At 42.3% G+C, this 26,997-nt stretch overlaps 1 protein-coding gene across 1 annotated transcript in view; it reads right to left on the reverse strand.

The window, feature by feature from the left end:
- The window catches only part of RFX7 (regulatory factor X7), a 49,410-nt gene that overhangs the window by 16,419 nt on the left and 5,994 nt on the right, over window positions 1-26,997 (reverse strand). The window contains exons 2-4 of the mRNA XM_057372101.1: window positions 11,357-11,390; window positions 4,194-4,276; window positions 3,274-3,396 (exon numbers count right to left, since the gene is read on the reverse strand). Of these exons, the coding sequence (XP_057228084.1) occupies window positions 3,274-3,396; window positions 4,194-4,276; window positions 11,357-11,390 (240 nt within the window). The remainder of the gene's footprint in view (window positions 1-3,273; window positions 3,397-4,193; window positions 4,277-11,356; window positions 11,391-26,997) is intronic.

Below are 26,997 nucleotides of genomic sequence, written 5' to 3' on the forward strand. Positions count from 1 at the left end.
AACCAAAAAGCTGATGAAGACAGTCAGGTTATGCAGCCCAGCTTACAGAGCTTCCTGGGGAGAAAAAAGCAGCGTGAATAGAAAATGATAAAGCACCTACTGAATGAAACAAAACAGAGTTATTGGTTTATCCAATCCCCAAAACAACTGGTCTCCAAAAATGGGTTAGAGTCAAGAACCTCAGAAAGAGGTAGGCTCTCATTAAGCTGACAAACAATGYTGGCACATAAATGAGAACTAATAATCAAATAGGATGGAAACCAGATGCCTGAAACCCATTAGAGAAATATCAGGTCAGACTCCCAAGAGCAGCAGCAGAGTTGGGAAACACTGCTCTATATGGAGCTTGATTTGCTTTCAAAGGAATATATGGTAGTTGCTTATGACATGGGACTAGACTTGGCAACACAATAGGTCCCATCCTATTCCTATCAGGGAATTTTATATGAAAACATTGGGTAAGCACTAACCAACAAGATTAATATGTACCTCGTGTCCTCTATGTGGTCAACAGACATGGTATACCTATACCTACTGCCCTTTTCTGTGTTAGCTTCTGAATATTCTTCTAACATGCTGGTTAATATTCTTAACACTTTGTGCATATAATCTATGCATCAGGTGGCACCAAGCGGCCCAGCATCCAGTACAGCAAGGATTAATGATTTACAGACTAAAGGAAAGAGATACAGGATGACTCAAAGACCTCCTAATCCATATTAAGCGTATCAAGTGAATCTTCAGGACACCAAACTTAAATATGAATGACTTTCTTCCCTTGTGTCACAGCAGCAGAAGTAAGATAAGAGGACTCAAGTGTTTACTGAAGGCTCAACAAATCACTTTGTGGGGAAATAGGGATTTTGCCTGCATAAGTACTGCAGGACTGCATTTAGATTTGCAATCCTAATTCTCTAAACTCAGCTAAATYTAAACATGGCTGTGTGCAGAAGGGTGTTTTCTAATAGGTACAAGATATCCAAGTAAAATTGACTTACAAGAAAACATTGAAAGCAAATGATAGGGAGCAGCATCAATTCACTGCAGGCTTGATAACATGCTGGGCCCCTCCCCTTGAGCTCCCATATTTTCCAGCCTGTGTTCCCACATAACTCCCAGAGGAAGATGGCAGAGGGACTGTGAGCACCCAACAGAAACCCAGCTTCTTACAGCTCAGTGTTTTCAGTCTGTGCAAGCAGCATCACAGCACCAACAAGAGGTGAATCAGCTCTCATCTACCTCCTTTCTAAAATTCAGCTGCAAGCTCTCAGCCTTCCCAAGTGCTACTGCCTTATATTGTGATGCATTTTTAATTTATTTTATCCCTTTCAAAAGAAAGATGAATCCACTCACTTTTATCCAGTTAGAGACATGCAKTCACACTTGAATTGAAGAGTAACAAAACAGAAAGAAGAATCACTCTATTGAACAAGCCCAGTGAGAAGAGGCTACTGATGTGTGAGGGAACTGAAAACACTATCAACACTTGCCAGTTATGAACTTGTGGGGAGTGCAAGCTTCTGTCTTTCCCTCTTCATAGAAAAACAACATATGGAAGGAGATGCAGAAGGCCAGCAGTTTTGCAAGATTTATTTTAACCAAAATTTACAGCAGGAATGATGCAGCATTCTTCTGAAGCCTTGCACGTTTTATTTATACATGCARAGTGCATAAGCTTGCTCACTGTGAGCTCATGCAACATCCATCTCCGCACACAGAAGACAGAAATGGTAACTGGYTAATATAATAGAACTGAATTTTGAGAGGTCCTAGCACCCTTAGGTAAAGAAAAAGGATTTATCAAAACTAACTCTCACATATGAGAGTCATGCCTGTTCCCCACATCCCACTCCAAGACTASTTCTCCTTTGGTGTGCAAGAATAGCTCATGAAAATATTCAAAGAAAYGGACTGTTTTAAAAACAGAACAGAAGCCTTCAAAGGAGAACAGATTCCAAACATTTGATATTTTCCTGARTATTTGCTTACCACCCTTATTTTGTTAGGGAAAAAAGTACAATACACAAATACTTGATGCAGCTACATACAAAGCCATCCAAATTTCACACTCCACAATCTGTAGATGATGATATTTCCGGGCATCTGCAGCTTGGCACAGCATGGAAGCCAAGCAGATTTGCTGCTGAAGCAGGCCATAAATTATTTAATAAGAAATATATTTAAGAATAASGCTCCCATCTCTCTCCCGCACAGCAGCTGCCGCTGTTGCTGTGTCTGYGCGAGCGGCTGCTGCTCGGGGATTGGCCATTTGAGCACGTCGGTGCCATTGGCTGCGCTGCCAGGCTGCGTCACCGCTCCATCCCTGGCAGGAGCTGACAAATAGGTGTGTGCGTGTTTATCAACCCCAGGCAAGCCAATGCCATCGTGCTTCAGCTCCATCACAGTAAAACACTTCAGCAGAGAGAGTTAATTAAAAGGAGGTATYTGCAGAAGGCGATCCTGCAATAACAATTACTATGGGGTGAATCCTGTAGGCACTTAGGAGGTGAAGGGATTCAGCTCCCTGCAAATTACTGTAATCGTTCAGATTATGGAAATACTCATACTAGATCATRAATCTGTTATTCATTTTCAGGCAACTGGGCTGAGGATGATTAYTTCTTTCCCCCCTCCCCCATGGGGTATGTTCTGTAAATGAATTCAAATCCAACTTCCATCAGACAGMTCCCTCTCCCTTGCTTCTAATCGCTTTCTCATGACATGGTAGCTTTGAGACTTGACAACACAGACTCACAGTGGCCTTGGTTACTGGTTTCATACATATTCAGATATATTGTGCRTCTGCAGAAATCAGGTTTGCTGCAGGAAGGTCCAATATTTATGCATTATTCTAGAAAGAAAGGTGCAATGGGACAGATYGTGTGTGCCAAGTAGCTGCACCTAYAGGGAACAATTCAACCCCTCACASTTGTTAATGCAGTCACACAYATTTGTAAACAAGCAGACYAACATGTATTGTAARATTGTAACTGATGGTTTTTATCTGCRCTGCTCTACCCACAAAACAAAACCAACATTCATAAAGAAATTTACTTGTTAAGAAATAATTGTAACATGTAATACACAATTTAAAGATTGCAGTGTTACCTCCAGAGGCAGAAGTAACAAATACAATTTGCCACAGAGTAGCTCCTGCATTCTCAGGTACAGCAGCACAGTCCATCAGGCCGTGTCCRTGCACAGCAGTGGGGAACCTGCGGAGTCAGTGTCACACAACACTGCACTGGCTAAAGTCATATGGATGGCACTCACTTGTATTCATCATAAACCTCCTGCTTGGGAAGGGATGTCTCGGGGTGCTCTTCCAGGGTGTTGCTTATCCACGAGAAGGCGTGCATCTGCTGGGCACGGCTGGAGGACATGGAGATCTGATCGCTGYGGAAAGAACGAGCAGTGCTGATGAAGACATGGCCCTACAGCTCCTCCTCAGTTACAGGACTCTCTAACTGTCTGCCTAAACAGAGATAAACAGAGCCTGCACCTCACACATTTACTCTTCCTTGAGCCATGGGCAGCAGTTTCGCCCTCTTTCATCCACAATTTAACARAGACTCCACATTCCAGTTCTTCACTGATACATAGCTGTGAGTACACAGTGACTGGTAAAACTTCTATTTCCTCTCTTAAATTTACTATTCCATACTGGCCACCTCTTGTTTGCCAGTTGTCCTTTGGAAACACYCAGTTTTCCCAGGAAATACTCTATGTGCTTCCAATAGACACCTGCCTGCCCATAACCACCTTACTGGAAACATGTTTATTTTGTGACACTGTGATCTGCAGGATGATTTTCCTTTGATCAAACAAGTGTTACCAGAAATACCAGCAGTTTTCTCTTTTACCCACCATCTCATTTATGTTGCTATTTTATGATTTCACATATGAACAGTGAAGGACAATAACACCTAGACTGTAAAACACTTTCTGTGATGACTTTTGAATTTTAGGAGATTTACAATTACAAGCTTTTCATACATAAAAGATTCTCAAGTTTAAAAAAAAAAAAAAAACCAACCAACAAACCAACACCCAATCTTCAGGAAAACAAGAATACTTAATATTTAATAATGGCTGCTTCTGTTACCAACATCATGTGAATGATTCCTCAGCAGTTAAGCACCACAGGAAGTAAAGCAAGTACTAGCTGCTCGCCTTTACACTCACATACTTACCTTTTGTCTCCATTGTTGGGACCCGAAGGCAGCTGAAGGTAGAGGTAGAGTTTCTCTAGGTCTGTAAACTTCTCAACTTCTTGCTAGATAACAAAGGAGTTTTGGTTTGAAAAAAAGAAAAGGTGGGGAGGGGAAAAAGCAAATAAGAATAGTTGAGCTTGACAGCTAAAAACTGTCATGTGACAGTGCATTCCTAAATAATACCATTTCAAACAAGAATATATTTTCTAATGTGAAAGAACATCACTGTGAGCACTATGTGACTAGAAATGTGATTTCCTATTTTATCTGCACATCATCACACACCAGAAAGTACTTGTTACAATTACAAAATTCACRTGCCATAAAAGCAGAATCTGGATAAAGGTCAACAACAGATCACTTCTGTAACCAGACATGTGACATGAAAACTTGGGTCTTGCCAGAGCACACATGAAGTACCTCTGAGAATCCAGCACCACAACCAGCTATGCTGTAACAACACAGAATGCCAGACCTCATCCTGCCATYGACTATATWTACTAACAGTTAAGTGTCACARACTTAAATGAAGTGATTGTGAAACCTATCTATATACATATGTATTTTTTTCCCTTTGGAAATTGAAAGTGTTACTGCACACAAGCCCTTCAGTTAACATCCATCCCACTGATGCCAGACTCCTCCAGAGGACATCAGCTGAAGATCAGACACGAGGCGGAGTTTTACCTGGTGCATGCAGCCAGTGATTGCTACACAGAGACCAGTTTTTGATCACCTGACACCAGCTACACTGACTTAGAAATAATAGGAAAATCAGTTGTGGTAATGTGCTCAGGGCCTGCTCAGCAGCAGCGCAAAGAAACTCATGCACCAAGGAGCAWAGGGGGTTTCCTTCAGGAAGATGCTACAGAAAGCAGTGCCTGAGGTGGAGCATCATCAGTACAGAGCTGGAGGCTCACATGATCCTTTGTGAAATCTGAATGCACCTTCTGGATTACTGCTAACTCTCTTTATCTTTACAGGTGTCGTACTGCCAATGCAACATTTTCCATAAGGAAGAGCAAATAGGAGGGACCACCATGCAGTGAGACCTGGCTCACTTCAGCAGTGAGCAGAATGGAGACTGTGGAAACTAAAAACCTAAACTTTGCTTCAAACTGGGGCTCCCTACCAGAGCCAGTCATGTCCCGACCAATGTAGCTGGCACAGAACTGACAGCAACATCAGAAAGGGGAGATCCCTCCTCCTCCCTGACCCCAGACCCAGGTGAGGACATGCTAACCAGGAAGGGTACTGGGAGAGCCTGGAGTCTCAATAATCCCGGCCAGCAAACCCCTCCACAACACTGCTGRAAGAATGGGGCCACCAGCGATGCGACAGACCTTCCCAGAGCCAAGAGAAACACTTCCAGTAGCACRCAGGTAACAGACTCTGGATTTGTTGCTTTTATAGCTGCAGCAAACCACAACATTTGGTTAGTGTTTTTTTCCTCTGACAAACTCCTGAAATTTACTGACATCAATTTCTGTGTGGCTTACACAGCAGTGGTGGTCAGACCACCAGGTATCCAGAGAGGTATTTCTTAATAATGGGTGCATTTTGTCAAATCCTCTGTTCTTCCTTTCCTGTATGAATCACAGCATTTAAACTGATGGGTTTTCCTTTAACAAACCCATTACTGCAAAGTCAATGTTCTCCAAAAAAACAATTTACRGAAAATTAATCATTTTTGAGAAGACAGAAGTTGAACAAGAAAATTTGTACTTCATTATTAGACATCTTCTTGTCCAAGGAACTTAGCTCTTTTTGTTTGACATGGTAAAAGCCCAAGCAGCACACCAAAAGGCACTGCCTGGGTGGGATTACCAGGCCTGGTAACCACTAATCCATGACACAAAAGCATCCCAGGCAATATAAATCCTCCACCTCTTCTCCCCAYGACTCTGACACTGAAGCAGAAGCCAAGTTCTCACTTCCAAATTTAGTGTGCCTGAGTGCAACACAGAAGGTGAAGTTTTAGAAGAAATACTAAACCTTYCATCAAAATACACTGTGGTAGTCCCAGGGCCCACAGCAGTTGAAGCCATTTCTGTGTCACGGTAGGAGGAAGGGGCTGTGTGGAAGGRTCCTATCTGAGGCACTCCGCTCTACACGTGCCACTTGGCAACCCCCCTAATTAAAGAAAAACAAAACAACAAAAAAATCCCAGCGACAAAGGAAAAAATCAGACTGGGATTATGGTAGCAGAACCTTTTCCAAAKGAAGCAAGTGAGCTGGCAACCCTTCCACGAGCAAAACTGCACCCCTGCATCTGAGGATTATGGCTTACTCACATCCTTAGCAGAGGCAGCTGGACAGTGATGTTATCTCACTGTCTGCACTCAAACTCCACTCCTCTCCATGCCTCACCCTAAGGCAGCACCTTCTTCACAACTCCTTCAGCTTCCAGCAACAACTGCAGGGAAGCCCTGGAAAGGCAGGAGCTCCTCAGGAGAGTTAAAAGAAGTCACAGGCAGTTCACAGAGGTAATCCTACCTGGGTGATAATTAGATAAACCTAAGCTTATTAGATGAGACTGAATCTATTTAGAGAAAATCATCTTAAAACTGAAGAAGTGATAGCAACGAGATGGAGTGTGATAGTCAGTGCAAATAGATTCAGGAAAGACTGCATTTCAGTTAGTTCAAAAATTCATTAAGCATTGTTTTCTTTAGGCCGTTTTCTCTACGCACTTCTGAAACCCTCAAAACTTGGTTACAGTCTTGGTACGTACAGTCTCTTCTTCAATCTCAGCTGACATCCACCAGCTCTCAATGCTAAMGGACTGGTGAATACAGCAATAGCTACAGGTAGTGTTACTGCAAWTGTTCAAAGCATAAAAACTTTGAAATTTTTAATGCTGTCAGAATTACGGAATTTGGGGAATTGGATGAACAATTCAGCTGGCCTACTAACTGACCAAGAAGAAAAAGGTTCAGTCATTCTGAGTTTTCCTTTGGGCTAGGTTAGACRTATTTAGAAATAAATAAAAAGAAACAAGAACACAAAATATGCGACAAATTCCCACCCCTATCCCCAAATAGGTCAATAGTGTGGAAAAAAATAGGTCATTAGAGTGGAAGAGAGTCATGGCATCAAAAGGAAGAATGTGATGCTGGCACCATCTTGGACAAACTCCCCTTTGTGCAGCCCGTTAAATCTCACACTACTGTTGTTCTAAAAACCACAGAGCCTCTGCAATGTCTGGGGAATCCTTTTCTGCTACTTAAAAGGATCTAAGTAAAAATCCTGCTTGAAGTATCCTGACCTTGATTGACTGGTTCCATCACATCAGATGAAGATGGTCTAATTCTCCAAAGGCTATTTATAAACTATATTTCTTGAAGTTGCATAGGAAAAATGCATAAGCATKCTAAACTGCTTGCAGGACTGAGGTGTGAAGCCAGCACAAAGCATCGCCTCTGGTACTCTTGCTCTTTACCTGTTACCTTTATCTCCTGCAACTGGAACCATAGAAAACAAAGGAAGATTCAATGAAGATGGGGAGGAGGCAGTGTTCATACAGATTTTCACAACTTGGCTTCAATTTAGCCAAAAATCTATCAAATACTCAAAATACCTCAGTTATCTTAAATTCTGAGACAAAAAACTAAGGACAAAGAATTAGGACCCTCAAGTCACGGCTAAGGAAAGACTTTCAGTAACATATGAATCAACAGAAATCTCTGCTATTTCTGTTTTGACAGCTACCAAATATAGATAGGTAACTACAGAAATGCACAAAATAAGCAGCAAACAAATTAAACCAGAAATCACTGGCCACACAGATCTGCTCCAAATGAATCTGGCTTTTTGCTGCCTAAGACAGACACAGAACAAAATTTACATAAAAACAGATGCAACTTTCTTTTTTTGTTCTAAAAGGCATTTTGATTGAGCAAAATAAACACCTGTGAAATAAACCAGGATGACCAAGATGTTGTGGGGTAAGGTTTTTTAGAATGAAAATAGCAGGTTTTGGTGTCTGTTTGCATTCTGGGAGACACTAAGTTGCCACCGCAAGTTTCTGTAGCACAAAGAGACAAAGATCTATTGAGCAKAGAATGAGGTTAAGGACTTAATCTGTGTTATAGGAAACAGAGTTTATTCATGTTTCTGCTTGAACCAGAGAACCTAGAGATTTGAACATCAGTCCCTAACATCAAAGAGTATCTTTCAGGTTTTCTGACCCTGGTAGATTGGTTCTCTCCTTCTGGTTTTCTCTGCTGATCTACTGTCAGGTCACAAACATTAGCTTTATGCTAAAGTTGTCTAAAAGGATTACCACAGAAAAACTCCACACACACAAAAAAAAAAAAGTCCTTTTTCTGAATTGTTTACCTAGTCAGGCCAAACTTTAAATAAGATAGAGGAAGAATATACTGAGGAACAATAAGAAGAACTGCAAATTCTGTAATGCAAATGTCATTTAAATTTGAACTATTTCAAATTTCCATAATGAAAGCAAAATTGATGGTTATTTCTGTCCTCGAGTTTGGATAAGGCCAGTGGGCACTCTGCAAACTTYATGCAAGACTATTGTTTTAGAGAGCTCAGAGTGCTCTCAGTATTCCTTTCCATGTTTTGAGTATTTATAGACAACTATACTCTAATCAAARTAAAAAAGGCAGTGCCAATGGCAATGTAACCTGTACCTACTGGCAAGAAAGGCCCTAAAATTTGTCACACTTCAGCAGAACAAACATTTATTATTTAAAAAACAGAACTAAAAATAGCAATGCAGTCAAGCAATCATCTCCCCACTCTATGAATAGAGATGCAAAACGCAAAGGTTAAGTAAGCTACTCTAGGTCAAATGGTTTGTTGGAAATATCACCAAGATAGAAAATAACTCTTACTGAAAAAACCCTTTCATTCTAGAAAGCAGCTACTAAATACATTTGATATGCTTTATCTGAGCAGAAGTDGGAACATATTTCAGGTGCTAAACATTCCAAACAAGCCATAAAAACATATGGCAGCCTTGTTCAGTGCCCGAGCACTGCTGCCAAGGCTTCACAGAGCTTCTGCCTGTGTCCTGTAGGGCCCAACAGAGGAGTGGCACCTTCACTGCCCCAACTCAACACCTCACAGCAGCAGCAGCTCTGGCCACCATGACCATCGACCCAGCATTCATTCACCAGCATCAACCTCTTTTCAGTGCACTAAGGAAAGAAACCTTGGCCTTCACGCTGAGCAATTATATGGAACAAACCATTTTAAAAATCGGGTTCAAAAGTTCACTTAGKATGTGGCTACAAATATAACAAGTGAAGTCATAAGAGAATCTACTGCTAGACGTGTTTACTACAGTTAAAAAGATGTTATAATGAATTTTTAATGACTGTTTACACCACAATTCTTGCTAATTATCTTTTTTGGATTGCACAGTATACAATGATTTTCTTATGATCTCCCAGAAACTGACAGTATGTCGGAATGTGAGTGGTGCAGTGTCACAAATTAAAGGCAGATAACTCTGGACTCTTGCACGAGCAGTTGCAGTCTCAGTGCTCTTACACTGGGAGCTTTCCACAGCCCTCTGCTATGAGTGACCTCCACAACAGACCACTGCCATCAGCTCTGTTTCTTCCTGGTTCTCTCCTTCTTSCTGAGCTGTGTTGAACTCAGCAGTCTGTGAGTATTTGTGTGTGGCTCTGCACACTGGGTCTATGACTGCTGCTACCAAAGGAGGGGTTCAGAGCTACACAGCCTTCAACATGCTTTTAGATTCTGTCTTGCAGCTCACAGCTTTCCGAAACACCTAAAAACACAGACACCATTTTGCCAGAATTCAGCTAAATTTTGATTTCCTCAAACTATTCTGATCTTGGATTTTTCTTTTTTAAACTACCTGAACAGCATTAGATCTACCTTTGCTAACCTAGAGTGGCTTTTCCACTGTTGACACTGTTGACTCCTCTGAACTCATCAGCAGGACAGACAAGGAGGCATCTGGAACAGAAAATTAGACCATCAGGACACTGCTGCTGTTCCAAGTCAAGCCATGGAGACTGCTCTGTGTCCAAGACTTCTTTGTCAATCCAATGGATGAGACCTACCCAATTACCTCATATAAACTGATAATCCCTATCTCAGTACACAAAGTCCCTAAATCTGCAGAATTTAATGCAAAAATAGTCCTAGTGTAATTCCATTTTCTTAAAACAGATTGCCAAAAGCAGATGACTGGTTAACCTCCTACTTATTTACTCCCTCTCCAATGCTACTTAGAAACACCTACCCCAACTCCCATTCATYTTCTATAGAAATACCTGGTGTTAAAGAGTTTTACAAGTGCAGWTTTACAATCTGTCCTTTTACCACTGAAGACTCMCATACAAAACAGTTGAGATCTTAGRGCACCTGCTTTGTGTTCACAAATGTCAGTGAGGAATAAAGTGGACAAATATGACACTCTGCATTCTTATTTCCACTGGGTGCATCCAAGAACTTTGGAACAGAGGTTAAAGGGGGTCCAAGGTTTGTTTGCAACACAATACATATTTAAACCTTATACAACAATAAATTAAGACACTGTAATGCAAGAGAATTCAGTACCATCTGAATTAACCCTTGAAAATGAGACTTTAATGAGTATTCTTAGTCAGCTCAGCCATACTATTTGATAGTATCCAGACGGTTACCTACGCCATTCTTTTCTTATCCACAGTACTTCTGGATGAAGWGCTGAAGGTAGAGAGTCAGGATAARCAGTCCCTTCCAGTCCTAAGATTTATGAATTCTTAAGTTAACTCTGATTTAAAGAAACTCACAACCTGCTCACTATTAAATAAAATCTCTTTCTGAACTAGAGGTTCCCAAAAATAATCTCTTATCACTGCCTAGGATTCTGTTATTTTAATGCACAAAYGAAGATGATGTTTTTGCAATTTAAGTGCCTTTCCCTCTTTAAAAAATGATCTCTCTGCCCTAAGCAGCACAGCAGAACTAACAGGASCTGTAGGGTTGCACATTTCTGGGAAGGTATCTGAGATGGTAACTAATTTTGATCACATTTAGTGGTAGTACCTTGAAGTATTGCTAAGGAARGGGTTCATAATAGCTGTCAGTCTCCAGAGCCATCTATTTTGGTCTTGCAGCTCATTAAATATTGAAAAGCATTCTGAAGTTGTACTTACCAAAATGTAGTCCACTTTAGATTGTACAGTTTTGCTAGAAGTGAGGGAAGAAAGAGAGAAATATTTAATTAGTCTAAAATCAATGACARAACCATTACATATTAGAATTTCTATCATTGCACTCCAGCTTTCTCTCTTCTAAAGATTCTTCTTGTCTATGGAATAATACTCAGTCAGCTATTTTTATGTAGAGAATCACCCAAATTTAACTGCTTGTTAGAATTCTTGTTGCTCTGTTCTTTTACATAAGAACTGTATTTTTTTAACGAAATACCACTTGGGAGCTATTATCCCAAGTTGCAATGCAGCCAGGATGGATGTCACTACTTTTATTGTAGCTCTGACACAATTCAAATGCATTTGACTTGCTTATCTGTAAACACAATTAGCATCCCCCTCTCCCCARGCTTCAGTAAATCCTACCACTTCAAGGCATTTATTTCCAGCTTTCCAAAGAGCTGCTACAAGGCACACAACTGTCATTCCACTGGCAACTTTGGAGTTTTCCAAGTTAGCTTCTCTACCTCCCAGTTGGCTTATGAAGATGACACTGAGTGGGGACTCAACTGTAATATGCCAGGAATGACCTCAGTGCATGTACCAAGGCAGGCAAACCACATGGAACTTATTATACTTCCTATACACACAGCCATGGGCAGCTTTTGTGTTTTGTAAGGGGGCTGTGCTTCACATGCTTGGTCTGACAGCCTTAGCTGAAGGCATTTCATCATTGCCCTGAAGAGGAGCAGGAGGTTTCCCATACAGGAGACCCCACCCGGATCACCTACTGAACAAGCATCAAACAAACATTTTTTCGAGTTCAGAGAGCACTTCTTTTCCTGGCAAAATAAAACATAAATCAACCTCCTCACACAACCAAACACCTGAYAGAAGTTATGTTACTTTTGTATTGATGCTATCACATATGAAGCTAGACCAAGTGAGGCAGCTGATGGATCTACTAAAACCATAAGTAAGAAAGAAGCAAAACAAACKGCTCTAGGGTCTGGTGGTGATAGGAACCAACATCTACTGTTGCATCAGATGCACAAAGAGGCAGGAGTTTGGTTGTCCTGCTTCTTACACCACTACCATTTTGAAATAAAATCTGTTTTGTTGAGGCTGCTAACACTGATGTCCCTGATACATACAAGAACTCCTCATGTTATAGTGACAGAATACAGTAAAATATTTCTACAGGTAAGAATATTTGACAAGTTCACTGAAGTAGATCCATCAGCAAACATCCACTTCAGCTGCCTGTGTAGGAGAATCCATCAGGTAGGTAGACACTCAGGAACACCAAGGAGACAGTAAAGCAGAGCTGCTGGGGATTTTTAAGGACAGGAATGCTAAAGATGGTAAAATGGAAGCTTTTCCTTGCCTTGGGAAAGACACTCACGTATACTGTAACAACTGAAGAAGGGAACCTAAATATCACCTCACTCATCAGAAACAACCATCTTATCGGAAAAGTCAAAGGGCACCAAGCATGGGAACCTGYGCTGCTGAACATTGCCAGGGTGCCTGGCCCGAAGCTGAGCAAATTCATGGAGACAYAGGTGCTCCAGCAGCACTTCTCCACCTGACACTCCACCTCTCCACTGCCTCCAACCCTTGGCAAGGTCTCACAGTCCCTGTGCTGCTACAGATCAACAACCTCTCCTACAAAGCAACAGGAATCAGGCATATGTAGCCATTCTTGTACCTAAACCTCTTCAATGGCTTCACATGACAGCTGATGCAGAAAGGGTGCATAAAGGGCAAGGGGATGCAGGGTACAGACATRGCAAACAGCACAAATAGGGCCTCTACACACTCGCAGACAACCCCATGCACTGGGTTTTTCAGGAGTCTACACTCCAGCCAGCACAGCTTCCCTTCTGCCAAACTGAGCATCAGCATGCCCATTTGCATTAACATTTTCTTCTTGCAAAGAGAAAGAGGCAAGTTGCCAGGAGGCAGCTGGGCAAGAGATCCCTAAAGCTGTCCTTTTATCTCCAAATATCAGTCTGAGTCAGGAAATGTAAACTCTCAATTTTGGTTCAGACTCTTTCAGTTGTGACCTCTGCTCCTACAGCACCGATCAACAGTGTTGAGAGGCTGCAGCAGAGGAGCAATAATAGGGCCAGTAAATACAGCTTCGCTATGTTTCCTTTTCGTCAACTGGTGGCACAAAAAGGACAGTCAAGTTCATGTCCTCCAATCTGCAAGCAGATGTTGTGACATTTTAAAAGGCAAAGGTCCCACAGCTTCAGCAGGCATAAGCATGATCTGTATTAAAAAAGCAATWTTTTCCATCTCCTGCTCCATGCTCTCCAATACACTGGGAGGACACAATTAAAATTTGCTGGTGGTAAACTGAGGTTTCTTTCTTCCAAAGCAGAGCAAAGGTTAATGTTGCCTCATTCTATTAAGCTTATGCCTGATGACAAAAATGCTTATTTCCCTTCCAGTGGAACTGATCCACATCAAAGCCAAGCAGTGGCAACCCTGAGGAATGAGCCCTTTGACTGGGATGGTACTGGGACAGTGACCTTGCCATGGTCCTGAGTACTGCACAGAAACACTCCATTTGGTGACACTAAGGGACACATGGCCATTGCATCAGGAGGTAAAAGGACAAGTGACAAAGGTGGCAAAGGGACAGCCATCCCAGTCTCACCTCCCACCTTTGTTTAATTTGCCYTGCTTCTTCTTCACTAACAGGACACACATGCTTTGAAAGCCCAAGTTCCATTTACAAATAAGTAAGTCTGCTTCTGTCTCTGTCAAATGCATCCACTACCCAATTACCACTGCAATTACAGTGCCTGCAACCAGCAATCCCAACAACCAGGCTGAATCAKGCCCTCACAGTGCCATTTCTAACATCTGGAGGCCATTACCCACACGCTTTGCTGCAAGCTCAGGAGTGATGCAGGAGAGCAGCAGGAACAATGTTCTTTCTAATGAAAGTAACCATTTGAATCTATCAGCAATCTGAGTCCATTGGAAACTCAGAAACTGCACCTTAAGCCCACAGATAGCATTGCTCCTCCTGGCGCTGCTCCTAGGGGCTCATTTTGATTCACCCCCAACTAGAAGCACAGCTTATGTTACTCTCTCTTTTGCTGCTCTTCATGATGATAATCTCCCTGAAGTTAAACTAGTTCACTTACTTGATCCAAAACTTAATTCAGGCTACTTCATGCAGTTTTATCCCGGACAGTATTTCTGATTCTGGGGGTAMCTTTCTCTTGCGAGCGATAACAAAGGTGGCTGCTTTTACAGCTGCCTTGGATTTACCAACTTGTGCCCAATGACCCAACACAAGAACCTTGAAGCATAAAATTTTATATCAAAACTTCATAAGTGCTCCCCTCCAACCAAAAATCAGAGACACTATCACAACCAACAATGAGACATTTATTCAGTGAGTACCATCCTATTGACTATTTCAAAGTTAAGGCACACTGAGTGACTCAAGAGGGACCCTGTTATACAGCCTACAGCAAAGCTCCTCAAAAATGCCAACTCTGCTCCAAATACYACCAGTGAGGATCAACCAGGTCACCTGTGGCCACCTACCCATCAGCCACTCAAAAACATGCACCCAGCTTCTACTATTCAATAAAACAGCAGAGAAAAGGAGGTTTCTTAGGCTGTGCTTGGAAATGCAGTGCAGGGCAACTCCCTGCAAAAGCGGCTCTGTTTCATGAAGAACCCCAGTCCCACAACTTCCCAGCAAATACGTGTTGGCTGCTTTAGGTCTGCAGCAAAAAGCCATACAGGAAAGCCTCCAGCCAACCTTAAGTCTGAGCTTTTGACTCTTAGGGCCAAGACCTTTGAAGGATTYTTCAAGGTAACTTTTGAAGGCTGTAGGGATTGAAGCTTCAAAATGCCAAAGACAAACTCCTGAAATTATCTTTGGGAGAATGAGACAGGGAGAAATCAGATGAAAGTATTTCCTCAAACTGCTTTTGTATCTTCTGCCAAAGTGTGCTTTTCTGTTTTCCCTGACCTATTTATGCATTTCTACTCAGAACAGCCCTGACTTGGCATGGGCAGAATGAGGAGTGTGCTCTCTTCCCAGGTGAGCAGCTGAGTTTACTTTGCACTGAGGGAGAGAGAAGGGAAAAAGGCAGGATGATAAGACAAGAATATCCAATTTTTTTTTTCCAACTGGCATAAAACCAGATGCTGCCAACCTTCTTCTAATTAAGCAATACTTTACTTTCAGGAATAGGCAGCTGAATTGCACTGAGCAATACTGTATTACCAAAAGTGGTGGAATTCAGTTGCTCTGAGCACACAGAGCACCTCCTTAGTGTTACGAACAGTAGAAGCCATATAACCACAAGGGATAAGAGCAGGCTTRTGTCTAGCAGACCAGAAAAAGGGAGGTGGTTAGGAGAAGTAAAGGCAAGCCCTTGACTTTATTAGCTAGTGCCCAGTTAACCCTGARCCTTCCCAAAGCCTGCACAGCACTGAAGCTAACCCTTAGCAGCTTTCCAGTGCAGAGCATTGAGCCCCCAGCCAAAGCAGGACAGCAGCACTTCCAGGACACCGCCCTTCTGCTCAGTTATGGGACACCTCACAGGTGCCCCAAAAGTCACACAGGAACTGGCTCTCACCATTCAGGTATGAGCAGTGGAGGAAGATGTCAAGAACAACAGATCCAGTTCAACCAAACTCAGGAGACAAAYGGAGCTACAATTTATTTTGCAAAATTTAGTAATGGCATGACTAGTTGGTCAAATGTGGGAAGCCCAGAGTGCTTTTTTTATTAGACATTTGGTGCATTCAGTGAAATTGCTACCTAGCAATCTTTATCCCCTTGGGCCCAAGACTGCACATAYTTGCATGAACTAAGAGATCCTCCTGAAAACAGCCTCTGTAGAGTCACGTTTCATGTGTTTTACTCCTTTTGGACAGCCTAGAGAAAACATTGTTTCTACCAAACCATATGCAATTGATAAAAAGAAGCTACTTTCCACCACTGCTGGTAGCTGAGCCATACATCAAGAAGACAGGGCAAAACTCCGAACCAGACAGCAAGGGCTCCCCTCTGCAGGGTTCTCAGTTTCCCGTACAGGTGTATTAAGTCACATTATTACTCAACATGCAAGACTTATAGCAAAAAGTTGCAACTAAAATGGAAGAGCCCATTGTGTAGTTACTTACCATGGGCACAGTTACCTAGTTATCACCTCAGACTGCAAATCACCCTCGGCCCCCTGAGAGGTTTACAAAGCTATAAAAAAAAAAAAAAAAAAAAAAAAAAAAAAAAAAAAAAAAAAAAAACAAAAAAAAAAGGAGAAACAAACAAAACAAAAGCAAAAAACCCACCAGGAACTGTTCAGGTCACAGGAAACCTCCAAGCAGCTCACGCATAGAACACACAACCCTGACAGTGCATGGTGACACTGCTGCTGCCCTGGTATTTTACTCACATCTGAAAACAAGCCTTCCACAAGAGGATACCCAAGAGAGCAGTTAGAGCTGTTTGCCAAAGAAGAATTGTCTTGGCCACATGGCCTTTCAGAAATTACTGATATCTGAAAAGCCTCCATTTCCCACTGCATCAAGTTGTTCCCCCATCCCATCACCATAGGTTGTTTGTCACTCCTAAGCAACAGGGTTTAGGGGGCAGTCTGGAAGGCTGCTCCTGTTGGGAGCAGCACTACATGAGCAGCACTGCCAGTCATGTGTCTCACCAGGCACAGGAGGTATTGGGGTGTGAACAGCACCAGGAACTCTCTCCGTGCAGTGTCCTGGCACCTCTTTGCCTCTTGCAAAAGCCCACTTAATATCCCAAGGGAAGCAAGTCAGACTCCACCACAAAACACCCACAGTGACAGATCTGGCAAACTCATCTTTCTGAAAGCCATGTTAAAATAGAGAGGGTCATTATTAAACTGACTGCATATCCTTTTCGAAAGATTCAATCTGAATTCTACAACTCTCATGACATCAGGTGACATTTGGAAAAAAAAAATCTCTATTTACTCTGCATGCTGTGAGGAACCACTCAATAAAAGGATTACCAACCCCATTACAGTAAGTGGTACTATCAGAAAGGTACTATTATCACATCCTTACCACGACAAGCACTGTGTCCCAGCAGTGCCTGCAGGAATCAGCCCTTAATTCTTAATCTTACTGAATTAATGCTTCTCTTTCTTAGACTAACAGCTCTAAATATATCTTGATATAACCTTCCACTCAGAAGCACAAAGAAATGTTAAACTGTAGCCAAGGATCATCTAAGGAGAAAATTATGAAACAGCTGCCTATGTGTGCTGCTACTCAATTAACATCTTAACATATGCCATGTTACATTGTCTGGCTTGGCTCACGATGATAAAGAAGCAAAATGGCTGTAAAAGCATTTAAATTAAATATTTAGAAAGCAGAGCTGCACAAGGTTGAACATGTTTGAATTAGCAAAATGACGACTATCCACACTGCTCAGCTACTGGTGTAAAGGCTCCAGCACAGGGCACTGCGAACGGAAAGCACAGCCCTGCACCCCGGGGCCAGTGCTCCCCTCCATCCACACCTCTCACCCTCGGACGAGCAGCAGCCAAAAATCAGGAGGCTTCTGATGCCACCTAGGGGCTCTGTCCCTGCCTGCACTGCTCCCTCCCCCGGGACARTCCAGGGTCATGCCCCAGACACCAGGCACTCGAGCCCAGCAAACACAGGCAAACAATTGCAAAACATTTAATACAAGACAAATTAGGTCTTCAGGATTCAAATGCAGATATATTTTTATTCCATATAAAAGTCACGGAGACCATAATTGCATCCTATAAGCATATGAAGTATTGTTATTTTACTGAAGTATAAAAATAGAGCAGCGTCCACTGAAAATGTAGGAAAGCRTCCAACTCTCAGGCCTCAAAAAGTAAACAAAGCAGGTATTCACCAATYGGTAAATATTGCCTCTCTCAATTTGAAGGCAGATTCCTCCTAAATCCCAGGCAAACCACCCTYCTCAGCAAAATCAGGAAGCAAAAGCTCAGCAAGCCAATGAAAGAGTGAAACAAGAAGGGTGAGCTGCACCTACTTCATCCTCTCTGTAACCTACTCCACCTGCTTCCACTCACCAGTGAGAATAAATCAGACCAGTTTTCCGTCAGACAGAAGAAGGAGCAATGATACATCACTGTGCTGAATATCGTAGTGGTTTGAAGTTAATGCAGGTTAAAATGTGTCAAATGCATTACTTCAACACTTGTTACTAAAATAAATGCAATTAAAATAGTTCATAGAGCATAAAAATTTAATCCCTTCACCATTTCTGATACTATGATCATTTTATAAGTATAAATAATGCCAACTATACAAACAGCTGAACAAAAAAGGAAGATAAGGCTGCTAATGAAATGTCCAAATTTCAAATGTAGCCCATTGTAATGAACTGCCAAGAAATAATTAGCCGGCAGACATCAGAATACCTACGTCTGAAATTTAGGTCTATAAACATCTCTTTCAGCTCTCTAAAGAAATCAGACTGTATTCAGTGCTAAAGGCTTTTTCCACTATTCTTAAAATAACTGGGAAGAACTTAAAACAACCACACACTGCCAGGTGCTCTATTCCAACAAGACAGTCATTTAAGTTCCTGGGTTGTGTTTCTTTTTTTTTTTTTTTTTAACATTTATTTAAATTCAGTATATTGCCACAAGTTACTGTAATGAACTCTGAGAGAAGACAAAGAAAATGCTTTTACACAGCTCTCACCCTGGTTCTCTCAGCACTGCTCTGAATTAAAATCAGTGCATATTGTTACATTTAGGCAGGAGATTCTGCTCCAAGGATGTGATGCCCTCTGTGCAGGATGTGGGAAGATAATATGGCTTCAGAGGAGCTGCATCCTATATTAATTACTAACAATATATGCTCTCAACAGAGCATCATGAAAGAGACTGTTTCAGTAGAAATTTCATCTCAGGATTGCCCACTGAAAGCAGAAAGATGGAAACAGTGACCAGACAAGCAAGTTTGTGGCTAAGCAGCAAATCATCCATTGAAACAATTCACATATTCCACAATGAAAACTGCTGGGTTTAAAACTAATTATGAAAAAACAAATCAACCTTTGATTGCTTCAGAATCCAGTCTATAGATAGCTAAGAGATCTGTTGTTATTTTCAGCCACAGTCAGCAGAACCCCCATCACAACATCATTACTTAAGGGTCTGAACTGGAGGTGCTGTAAAGCCAGCTAYGAGACACTGGGATTTTCCTCCAGCCTTTACCCCATGCGGCTCCAAGAAAGGATGCCTTGTGAAACTAAGGGGGTGACACTCCTCAGCAGCACTTAAAAAACAATAGGGAAATTAGGTGCRCCTATAAAACGTGCACAAAATCATTTTCTGTCCCTGCCCACAGAGACAACAAGCTGAGGAGGAGGAAGGCGGCACCTTGCTGTGCATCACWGCCTGCCACAGGGCACAAAGCTGGTCCTCTGCTGTCTTTCCCTTGGGAAATGGTGCCTTACAGACAGCTGATGGCAAAGCAAAACAATATTCATGTGAGAAAATAGGAAGAGTTCTACACTCTGCTTACATGTCATACACACCCATAAATGTACAAGTCTGCATAGATCCGTGTTTACTGTACCCAGCTCAGAGCTCAGCTGAATCCAGCTGAACAGCTTCCAGGGTCAGCAGCAAGGCCTTCCCACCACACCTTTCCCAGTGCTGCTGCAGGAGCCCAGACAGCATATTTAAGCCCGCTGATAAAAATTGTGTTTCTTCTTGGGTTTTTTTTTCCCCATTGTTTCCTTCACCATTTTCATGACCCACAGCCATCCTAGTTATGYTCTATTACCAGAGAGGATTTGCTGCTCCTGGTTGTACCTCTTTATTTCCCTATTCATTTGGTAGCCAGGGGGATGTCATCTGGTTTGCAGTGCCACAAGCCAGTCCCACCCAACCTATTGCACGGCTTTATCGTGAGGAAGCAGACCAGAYCCCCTGCCCTGCCGAGCCCTGAGACAGCCAGCRCTCAGACAGCACCATCCCTTCCCCYAAACCTGCAGGGTCAGCAGCTGCAGTGTCCACCCCATTGGCAGCCTGAAAGGAGCCCCAGCCTTCACACCACGCTGCCAGCTCGATGCTGCCCGGGCCTGGCAAGGCTCACAAGCACAGCAGCAACCGGGGCTGCCCCAGGCCTTTCACAGACACTGCCCTGAGGGGGCACAGCTTAACCCGCAGCAGCTTTTCTGGCACACTGTTCCTCCTCCATGCCACAGACATCCATCTCTCCTGTCCTCACTGAACACCCAYAGGCATCAGCCTGTCCTTCTGCAAACAAATCCAGCTTTTACCTAGCCCTCTCCTCCCAGTGCTGCTTGCAACATCCTATTACCCCTGCTTCTGCCCTRATTTCTGGACACATGTATTCCTCCTTCTCCTTGCTCCCTTTCCACAAAGCTCCTCTGCCCCCATTTTGCCACTTGAGGAACCTRTACCCAATTGCTGACTCCCATGGAATGCAATCCTTGCAGCCTCTTAGGTTTCCCTGTGCTGAGTAATGCCCTGAGTATCAACAAGCACTCTCCAAGTGTCTGCCTACTGAAAGGGTCCCTCACTTCTTAACTGCTGGATGGGCATGGTTCACTGCCACAGGAAAGGCAACTTCTCTCTCCAATGCGTGCCTTGCTGCCCACTGGCACATCTCAGAACCTTCTCCTGTCCTWGACTTTCTCATGAACATGGCACTGCTGCCTGATGGTGACCACACAACCTTCCATCTCCCTCTTGTTCAGCTCCCACAGGTTCTTCCAGGCATCCATCCTTCAGCCTTGCACCTGCACCGAGACACTTCTCACTCACCTCTGCTTATCAGCTTCAACCCACACTAGGCACAGAAACTGCCTTGTCTCTGCAAGTAAAAAGCTGCAAGCAGCCAGAAGACTCTTGCCTATGTCAAAGGTCAGTGCACTGAATGCTTAAGCAGTGTAATTTATCAGCTTTCCCTCCTCTGCGTCTGGGGGTAGAAAATACAATCATTGTGGCATCTTTTAAAATGGTTTTAAACCCTAAACTAGGATCTTCAGAAGAGTTACAAACACGTGCTACTCCAATTCGTAAGGATTTATTTTGAAATGTTTGAGTTCCACTATCCTACAAATCAAATAAACTTTAGTTCACTTGCAGACTCAAAAGCTTGTCTAAACCTGCAAGCTTCACTTGCTTAAAATTAAAGCTGCACAAAGCTTAATTAACCCAAAGCCATGTAAGTTCATACGTGCATGCATCTATTTCAGGTTGCACCCACAAAGCTGAGTTTAAACATAACTGCACTCACTGCTGGGTGGTAGCTGAACTCTGTCCAACAGGTACCTTACACTCCCTGCATGGCAGGGCTGGCTGCTCCCACCGGGATCACCCTTGCCAGCTCTGGGGGTGCCCCATCAGTTCTGCCCAACTCTGCCACAGCAGCACAGAGCTCCAGGGCAGCACAGAGCTCCAGGGCAGCACAGAGCTCCAGGGCAGCACTGCAGAACCTGCAGTGTGCAGCAGGCCAGCACCATCCACTCCACCCCACCCACCACCTCCTGCCCTGCCACACTGCCTCTGCAGCTGTGCTGAATGAACAAGTGAGTCCACCAGAATGCTTCATCTATAACCTGTTYATGAATGSAAATYATCAACAGCAGGCATCTGACCAGTATTTAATACCCCACAACTTTAGGGTTCAGTTCTCTGTGTCCCCAGAACAGGGAACTATTTGTGCAGCCAGTTTGCTGCCTCACCATCCTATTTCTACAGGCCCAAAAACCTGAGAACTTAGCCATTTCCTTCTCAAACAGCACACCTGCTTTGCAGGCACAGCATCATCCATAAACATTTTGATACTTATTTCAGAAGTTTTCTTATTGTCATGGTTTTCTTTTGAAGACACAGCAGAGGGCATGCGACCTGTCCTAGTACTGAAGCCACAGTCACACAGGTCACTGACTTGAGCACCCTATTCAGACAATTTACAGAACACCTGCATGGATTCATTATTCAGAGGATGTGTATTCCAAACATCCMAGGGAACTGCACAGTTACACCACAACTTACCCAGTAAAAGAGTCAAAACCAGAAAAGGCTGTCCATGATTGAATCTAGAGCAGATTTCACAAAAGCTGCACTAAACTTGACTTYCCAAAAATCAGAACACCAGAGAATTATATTTAAAATGTATGTAGACAGTTCTTAAGCAATACTCACCCGGGTAACTGCACTGTTGACATTCACCTGTAGGCTGCAGAATGTTTTCAGCATCTAACAATACCATGAATTATGCTTCTGTAAAAGTCTCATGCTAATGTTACCCACAATTACTTRTCCTATGGGTCCTTCCAGAAGGGAGACATTGTTTAACAGCACTAGAGAATTGACTGGTCTGGATTTTCATTCCTGTGAATCCCATCATGCGTAAACATTCCAGTGGGAGAGGAGATGTCTGCATTAAGGGGATGAAAATGTCCTTTCCTGATTATTAACACWGTTTGATTTCAATTTTCAAGGTGAACTATATGCTGCTTTGCCACTCCTTTGCACAGCAGCCAAACTAATCAAGCCCAAACTGCAACTCACCTTCCTGAGTTTGACAAATTGCAGAATACAAGGCACTCGAGCTGTCTCCTGATCCTACACTGGGCCTCCCTCACCACAAAGCTACTGCTATTTAAAGTGCTCAGCAGTAACTGAGAACTTTACTRAAGTGACAGGAATCACTGTGAATTGACAAATAACAATTATTAGTTCTGCACTGCAACCATTAACCGCTGCAAATATTTCCAYCCTGAACAGCTGGAACTACTCACCGACAGCATCCCAGCGCTTATATGGGTCACTAAGTGCTCACAGAACCACAGTACACATCACCTAAACTTTGCTTTTCAATTAAGTTACAAGTTCCACCAACTTGACTGTACAAACCATGGCAATATCCAAAGCCACTTTCTTAAACCCTCCATGAGAAGTAAGCTGTTAGCAAGAAAAAGATACAGTCCATGCAGATATGTTCCATGAAGCTAAATGGGGACTGCTGAAACTCACTGGTACTAAACAAAACAAAGTACTTTGTGTTTCAATTTTATTGCTAGCCTGAGATCAAAACTATTACCATTTTTTGGCTGCTATTAACTGAAAACTGACAGAGTACATTCAGGCATGGATCTACAGGGTGATCAGACACCTGACTTTTACTCGGAAGTAATCARTAAGAGACAGGTGTCTGGGTATCTTCATGGATCACAGACCTAGTTTTATAGGTTACCAAACCTTTAAGGGTCAGCATTTTAGCATGTTTTTGCATGAAAAAATGATGCACAAGATTAATTTTTAACTAAAAATCCACTAAAAACTGCATTTAGACAAAACCTTTGTCCAGTGTAATTAAACACACACAAAACACCAGCATTTCCAAATATTTTATTCGATTCAGCAAGCTATCTCAACAATTGACAGATTATGTTCAAAATATCCTTTTACAGGGTTTAAAAATAATATCTATCATTCCCATTTCATTCACTTGTTGAATGCAAGGGGCAAATACACTTTTCCCTTAGTTGCCAATTAATTTCTCAACTTTTTAGCAGTCAGTGATTGAACTATATCACTGGAATAAAGCATAATGAAGGTAATGCAGCAGAGCAGATTCCTGGAGTCAAAAGCTGGCTTAGCTCTTCAGCAAACTGTGGTTCCAGGTGTGCAGCTTCTGATTACTGCTAGTGAGTAATTTGACTGTCTTTTAAATATCAACTAATTAATTAAGTTTATATGACCACTAATAGMAACTGTAGGCCCTCATCATGTATCATGCCAAAAGGCTTAATACATTAAAAAAATCAAACCATAAAGAAAATAGACCAAGCTTTTATACACCCTTAATGAAAAGARTTTTGTCACACTTTGTCAGAGCTTGGATAAAAGGTTTCTGTGGCACAGTCTGACTCCTGCAAGATTATTTCAAAATTATTTCTGGCCTTTTCTTCAGAGAGTCCCATCACAGCAGAAAGAGCTGTAGCTTTCACCCAGGGCTGGCCAGACTCAGAGATGCCTCACCCACAGCCACCAACTTGCACAGAGCCAGAGCAGGGAGTAGATTAAAAAACAAGACTAAAATTCCATCCACAAAAAAAAATATTAAATAAATGTTAAAGCTATTCAATTTGGAGGCCTTCTAGGAGCTACCACTTGCAATACTGAGCAACTGCCTTTCCAGTCTGTATTTTAATGGGGCAATGGTTATGAAGAAGGAGAGGGCACACAATARTATTTTCACTGAAGTCACAAAGAATATTCCAGGTATTTTGTAAATCAAAGTGATTTCTAAGCAAGGGCAAGAAGGTGGTAAGGCAAACATAGGAGAACAAACCACCCATCCTATTATACAGAACACTTTGCTGACAAACTAATTCTTCTTTGTTTAAAGGACACTTACAGGCAACAGTAGGCAAACCTACTGAGAAAAAGTTCCAACAGTTTGTATTGCTGACCGCTTTAAAAACAGTTTAATTCACTGCTTTATAAGCAAAGTCATGAACTGTAAATCCTACTGTCCAATGCAATCCAACTTTTTCACCCACAAATGTCCCAACAACCTTACAATGGCACTTAGTAATTTCTGACTAAGAAATACAGATTGCMTGTGTGCCTGTGAGGCCATCCATCAGAAAGGACAGCCATCAATCATGGACCCTGACATTTAACCACAAACTTCCTCTCAGGGGAGATACAAATATACCTCATTTAATAAACAAGTATTCCCCAGGAACAATATTTTCTTCCTAAACTTGAAGTACCTGACAATGGGCAAATGATAGCACCCCCAGCCAGCTGCAGGGAAAAGCTAAGCAGGACACTACCAAAAGCCACAGACACATCCCTGTGCCCATACAGGGTCTGTGGGTTCCAGCTGGGGAAGGATAAAGCTCCCGTGGCCTGAACAATAAAGAGCACATCTCTCACTAGGTGCAGCTCCCACTATCCAGAGCCACCCAAATCCCCAGTCCCACCTGCAGCAACACCTGGCCTCCCCACCCTTTGACAGGTACAGCATCACCACAGCAACCACAAGCAATTAAAAAGAAGCAACAAGGAAAATATTTGGGAATTTTTGAATGTTTTTTTTCCACTGTCTTAATGATTAAACATTCAACAACACAAAACACTTGGCAGSTTACTGAAAGCCTGTTGATGGCCCAGCAGCCGATAACAAGCATCCTACTTGATGAGAGATAATCCTTTTTCCATTAAATCAAGAAAGCATTAAAATTGAGATACTGGCTAACTCCATTTAGAACAAAACAAAACAAAACCTCAAAATTCCCAAAGACCTAATGGAACCACAAAACATCCCACCACTTCCAGAATTTTTAGATTTAGGGGATTCTTCTCACTGGYTTGAAAGCACCAATTTGTGCTGACCTTTTGCTCAGGCACTTTCTGGGTGACAGTGCACCCACTGCTTTTCCATCTATTCAATTTACCTTYTGAAGCACCTGCTGATAGCTTTTCAAAATACAGTCCAGCATTCTACCTGGTGCTCCAGAGGGAAGTYTGAAAGCTACCTCCCTCTCCTCATCGCCACAGTTTAAAAATAAGGAGTTCCTTATTTATATATGAGGCTTTGTAATATTAGATATTAGAAAGGCTTGAACTAAAAATCCAAATTGGATCCTGATCTGAATTTTGCAGCTCTGGCCCTTCTCCAAATACTTCTGTTTGGCAAGCAGCAGAGTAGAGTAACAAGAGAAGGCAACATACATAAGTTATGGGATCTGTATAAAAACATTAAGCTCAACCCCTGCTCTCAAAACTACACACACAGAAACACACAGAGAAAAAGACTGACAAAATCACCCCAAGCTCCAATTAATTAAAAGATTAATCAGTGCTTCAGTATAAGTCTGATTACCCCAACCTGAGCAGTACTGTCATCTCACCCAATTATACGATTTTTTTCTTATTAATTTACACAGCATACAGAAACTTTTAGGGGGAGTTTCCAAGTGTTCTTTTCATATAGAGATTTGGATTCCAAATTGCCAATGGCATACAGACGTGTAAACCACACAGAGCTCTCCCAAATGACAAGCAACCCAGCTACAGTGGCCTGGGATGACAATCTTGCAATTCTATGCTTACTAAGGACTCACTAGAACTGCTGCGCTGAAACACGAAGTCACACCACCTGACTTGCTTGCAGTGGAAAGTAAAATGTTTATGAAACAATGAATTGCATTAYGTTTGACGCTGTGAAGTCAACAATTTCATGCACTCCAATGCATTCCAAGCAAACAGCAGTAAAACTTTTCCAAATCTTTTATTACTTGAATAGTATTTTCCCCCCATATTTTAGATTCTATTGTTTCAAGCAACAAAGAGAAACAAAATCCATGAACAAGACTGAAAAATCTACTCTTCCTAAAAGCAGGTTTATAAAGACCTTTTTTCTGCAAAGCTATTCCCTCCAACTCRGAGCCAGGACATTCAATAAAACCTCAGCTCCATTCTCCAAAGGTTACATAAAGGTCACCATTCATTTAACTCAGGTTTATTTTCTAACCTTGTAAAAACGCCTGCAGACCAAATTGGCTTCCACACCTGCTGTCCTAGAAACTCCACCAGTGTGGTGGCCGTGCC

Source organism: Malurus melanocephalus, unplaced genomic scaffold (assembly GCF_030028575.1).
Source record: "Malurus melanocephalus ecotype Western Australia unplaced genomic scaffold, MMel_1.1 scaffold_163, whole genome shotgun sequence".
NCBI lineage: Eukaryota > Metazoa > Chordata > Aves > Passeriformes > Maluridae > Malurus > Malurus melanocephalus.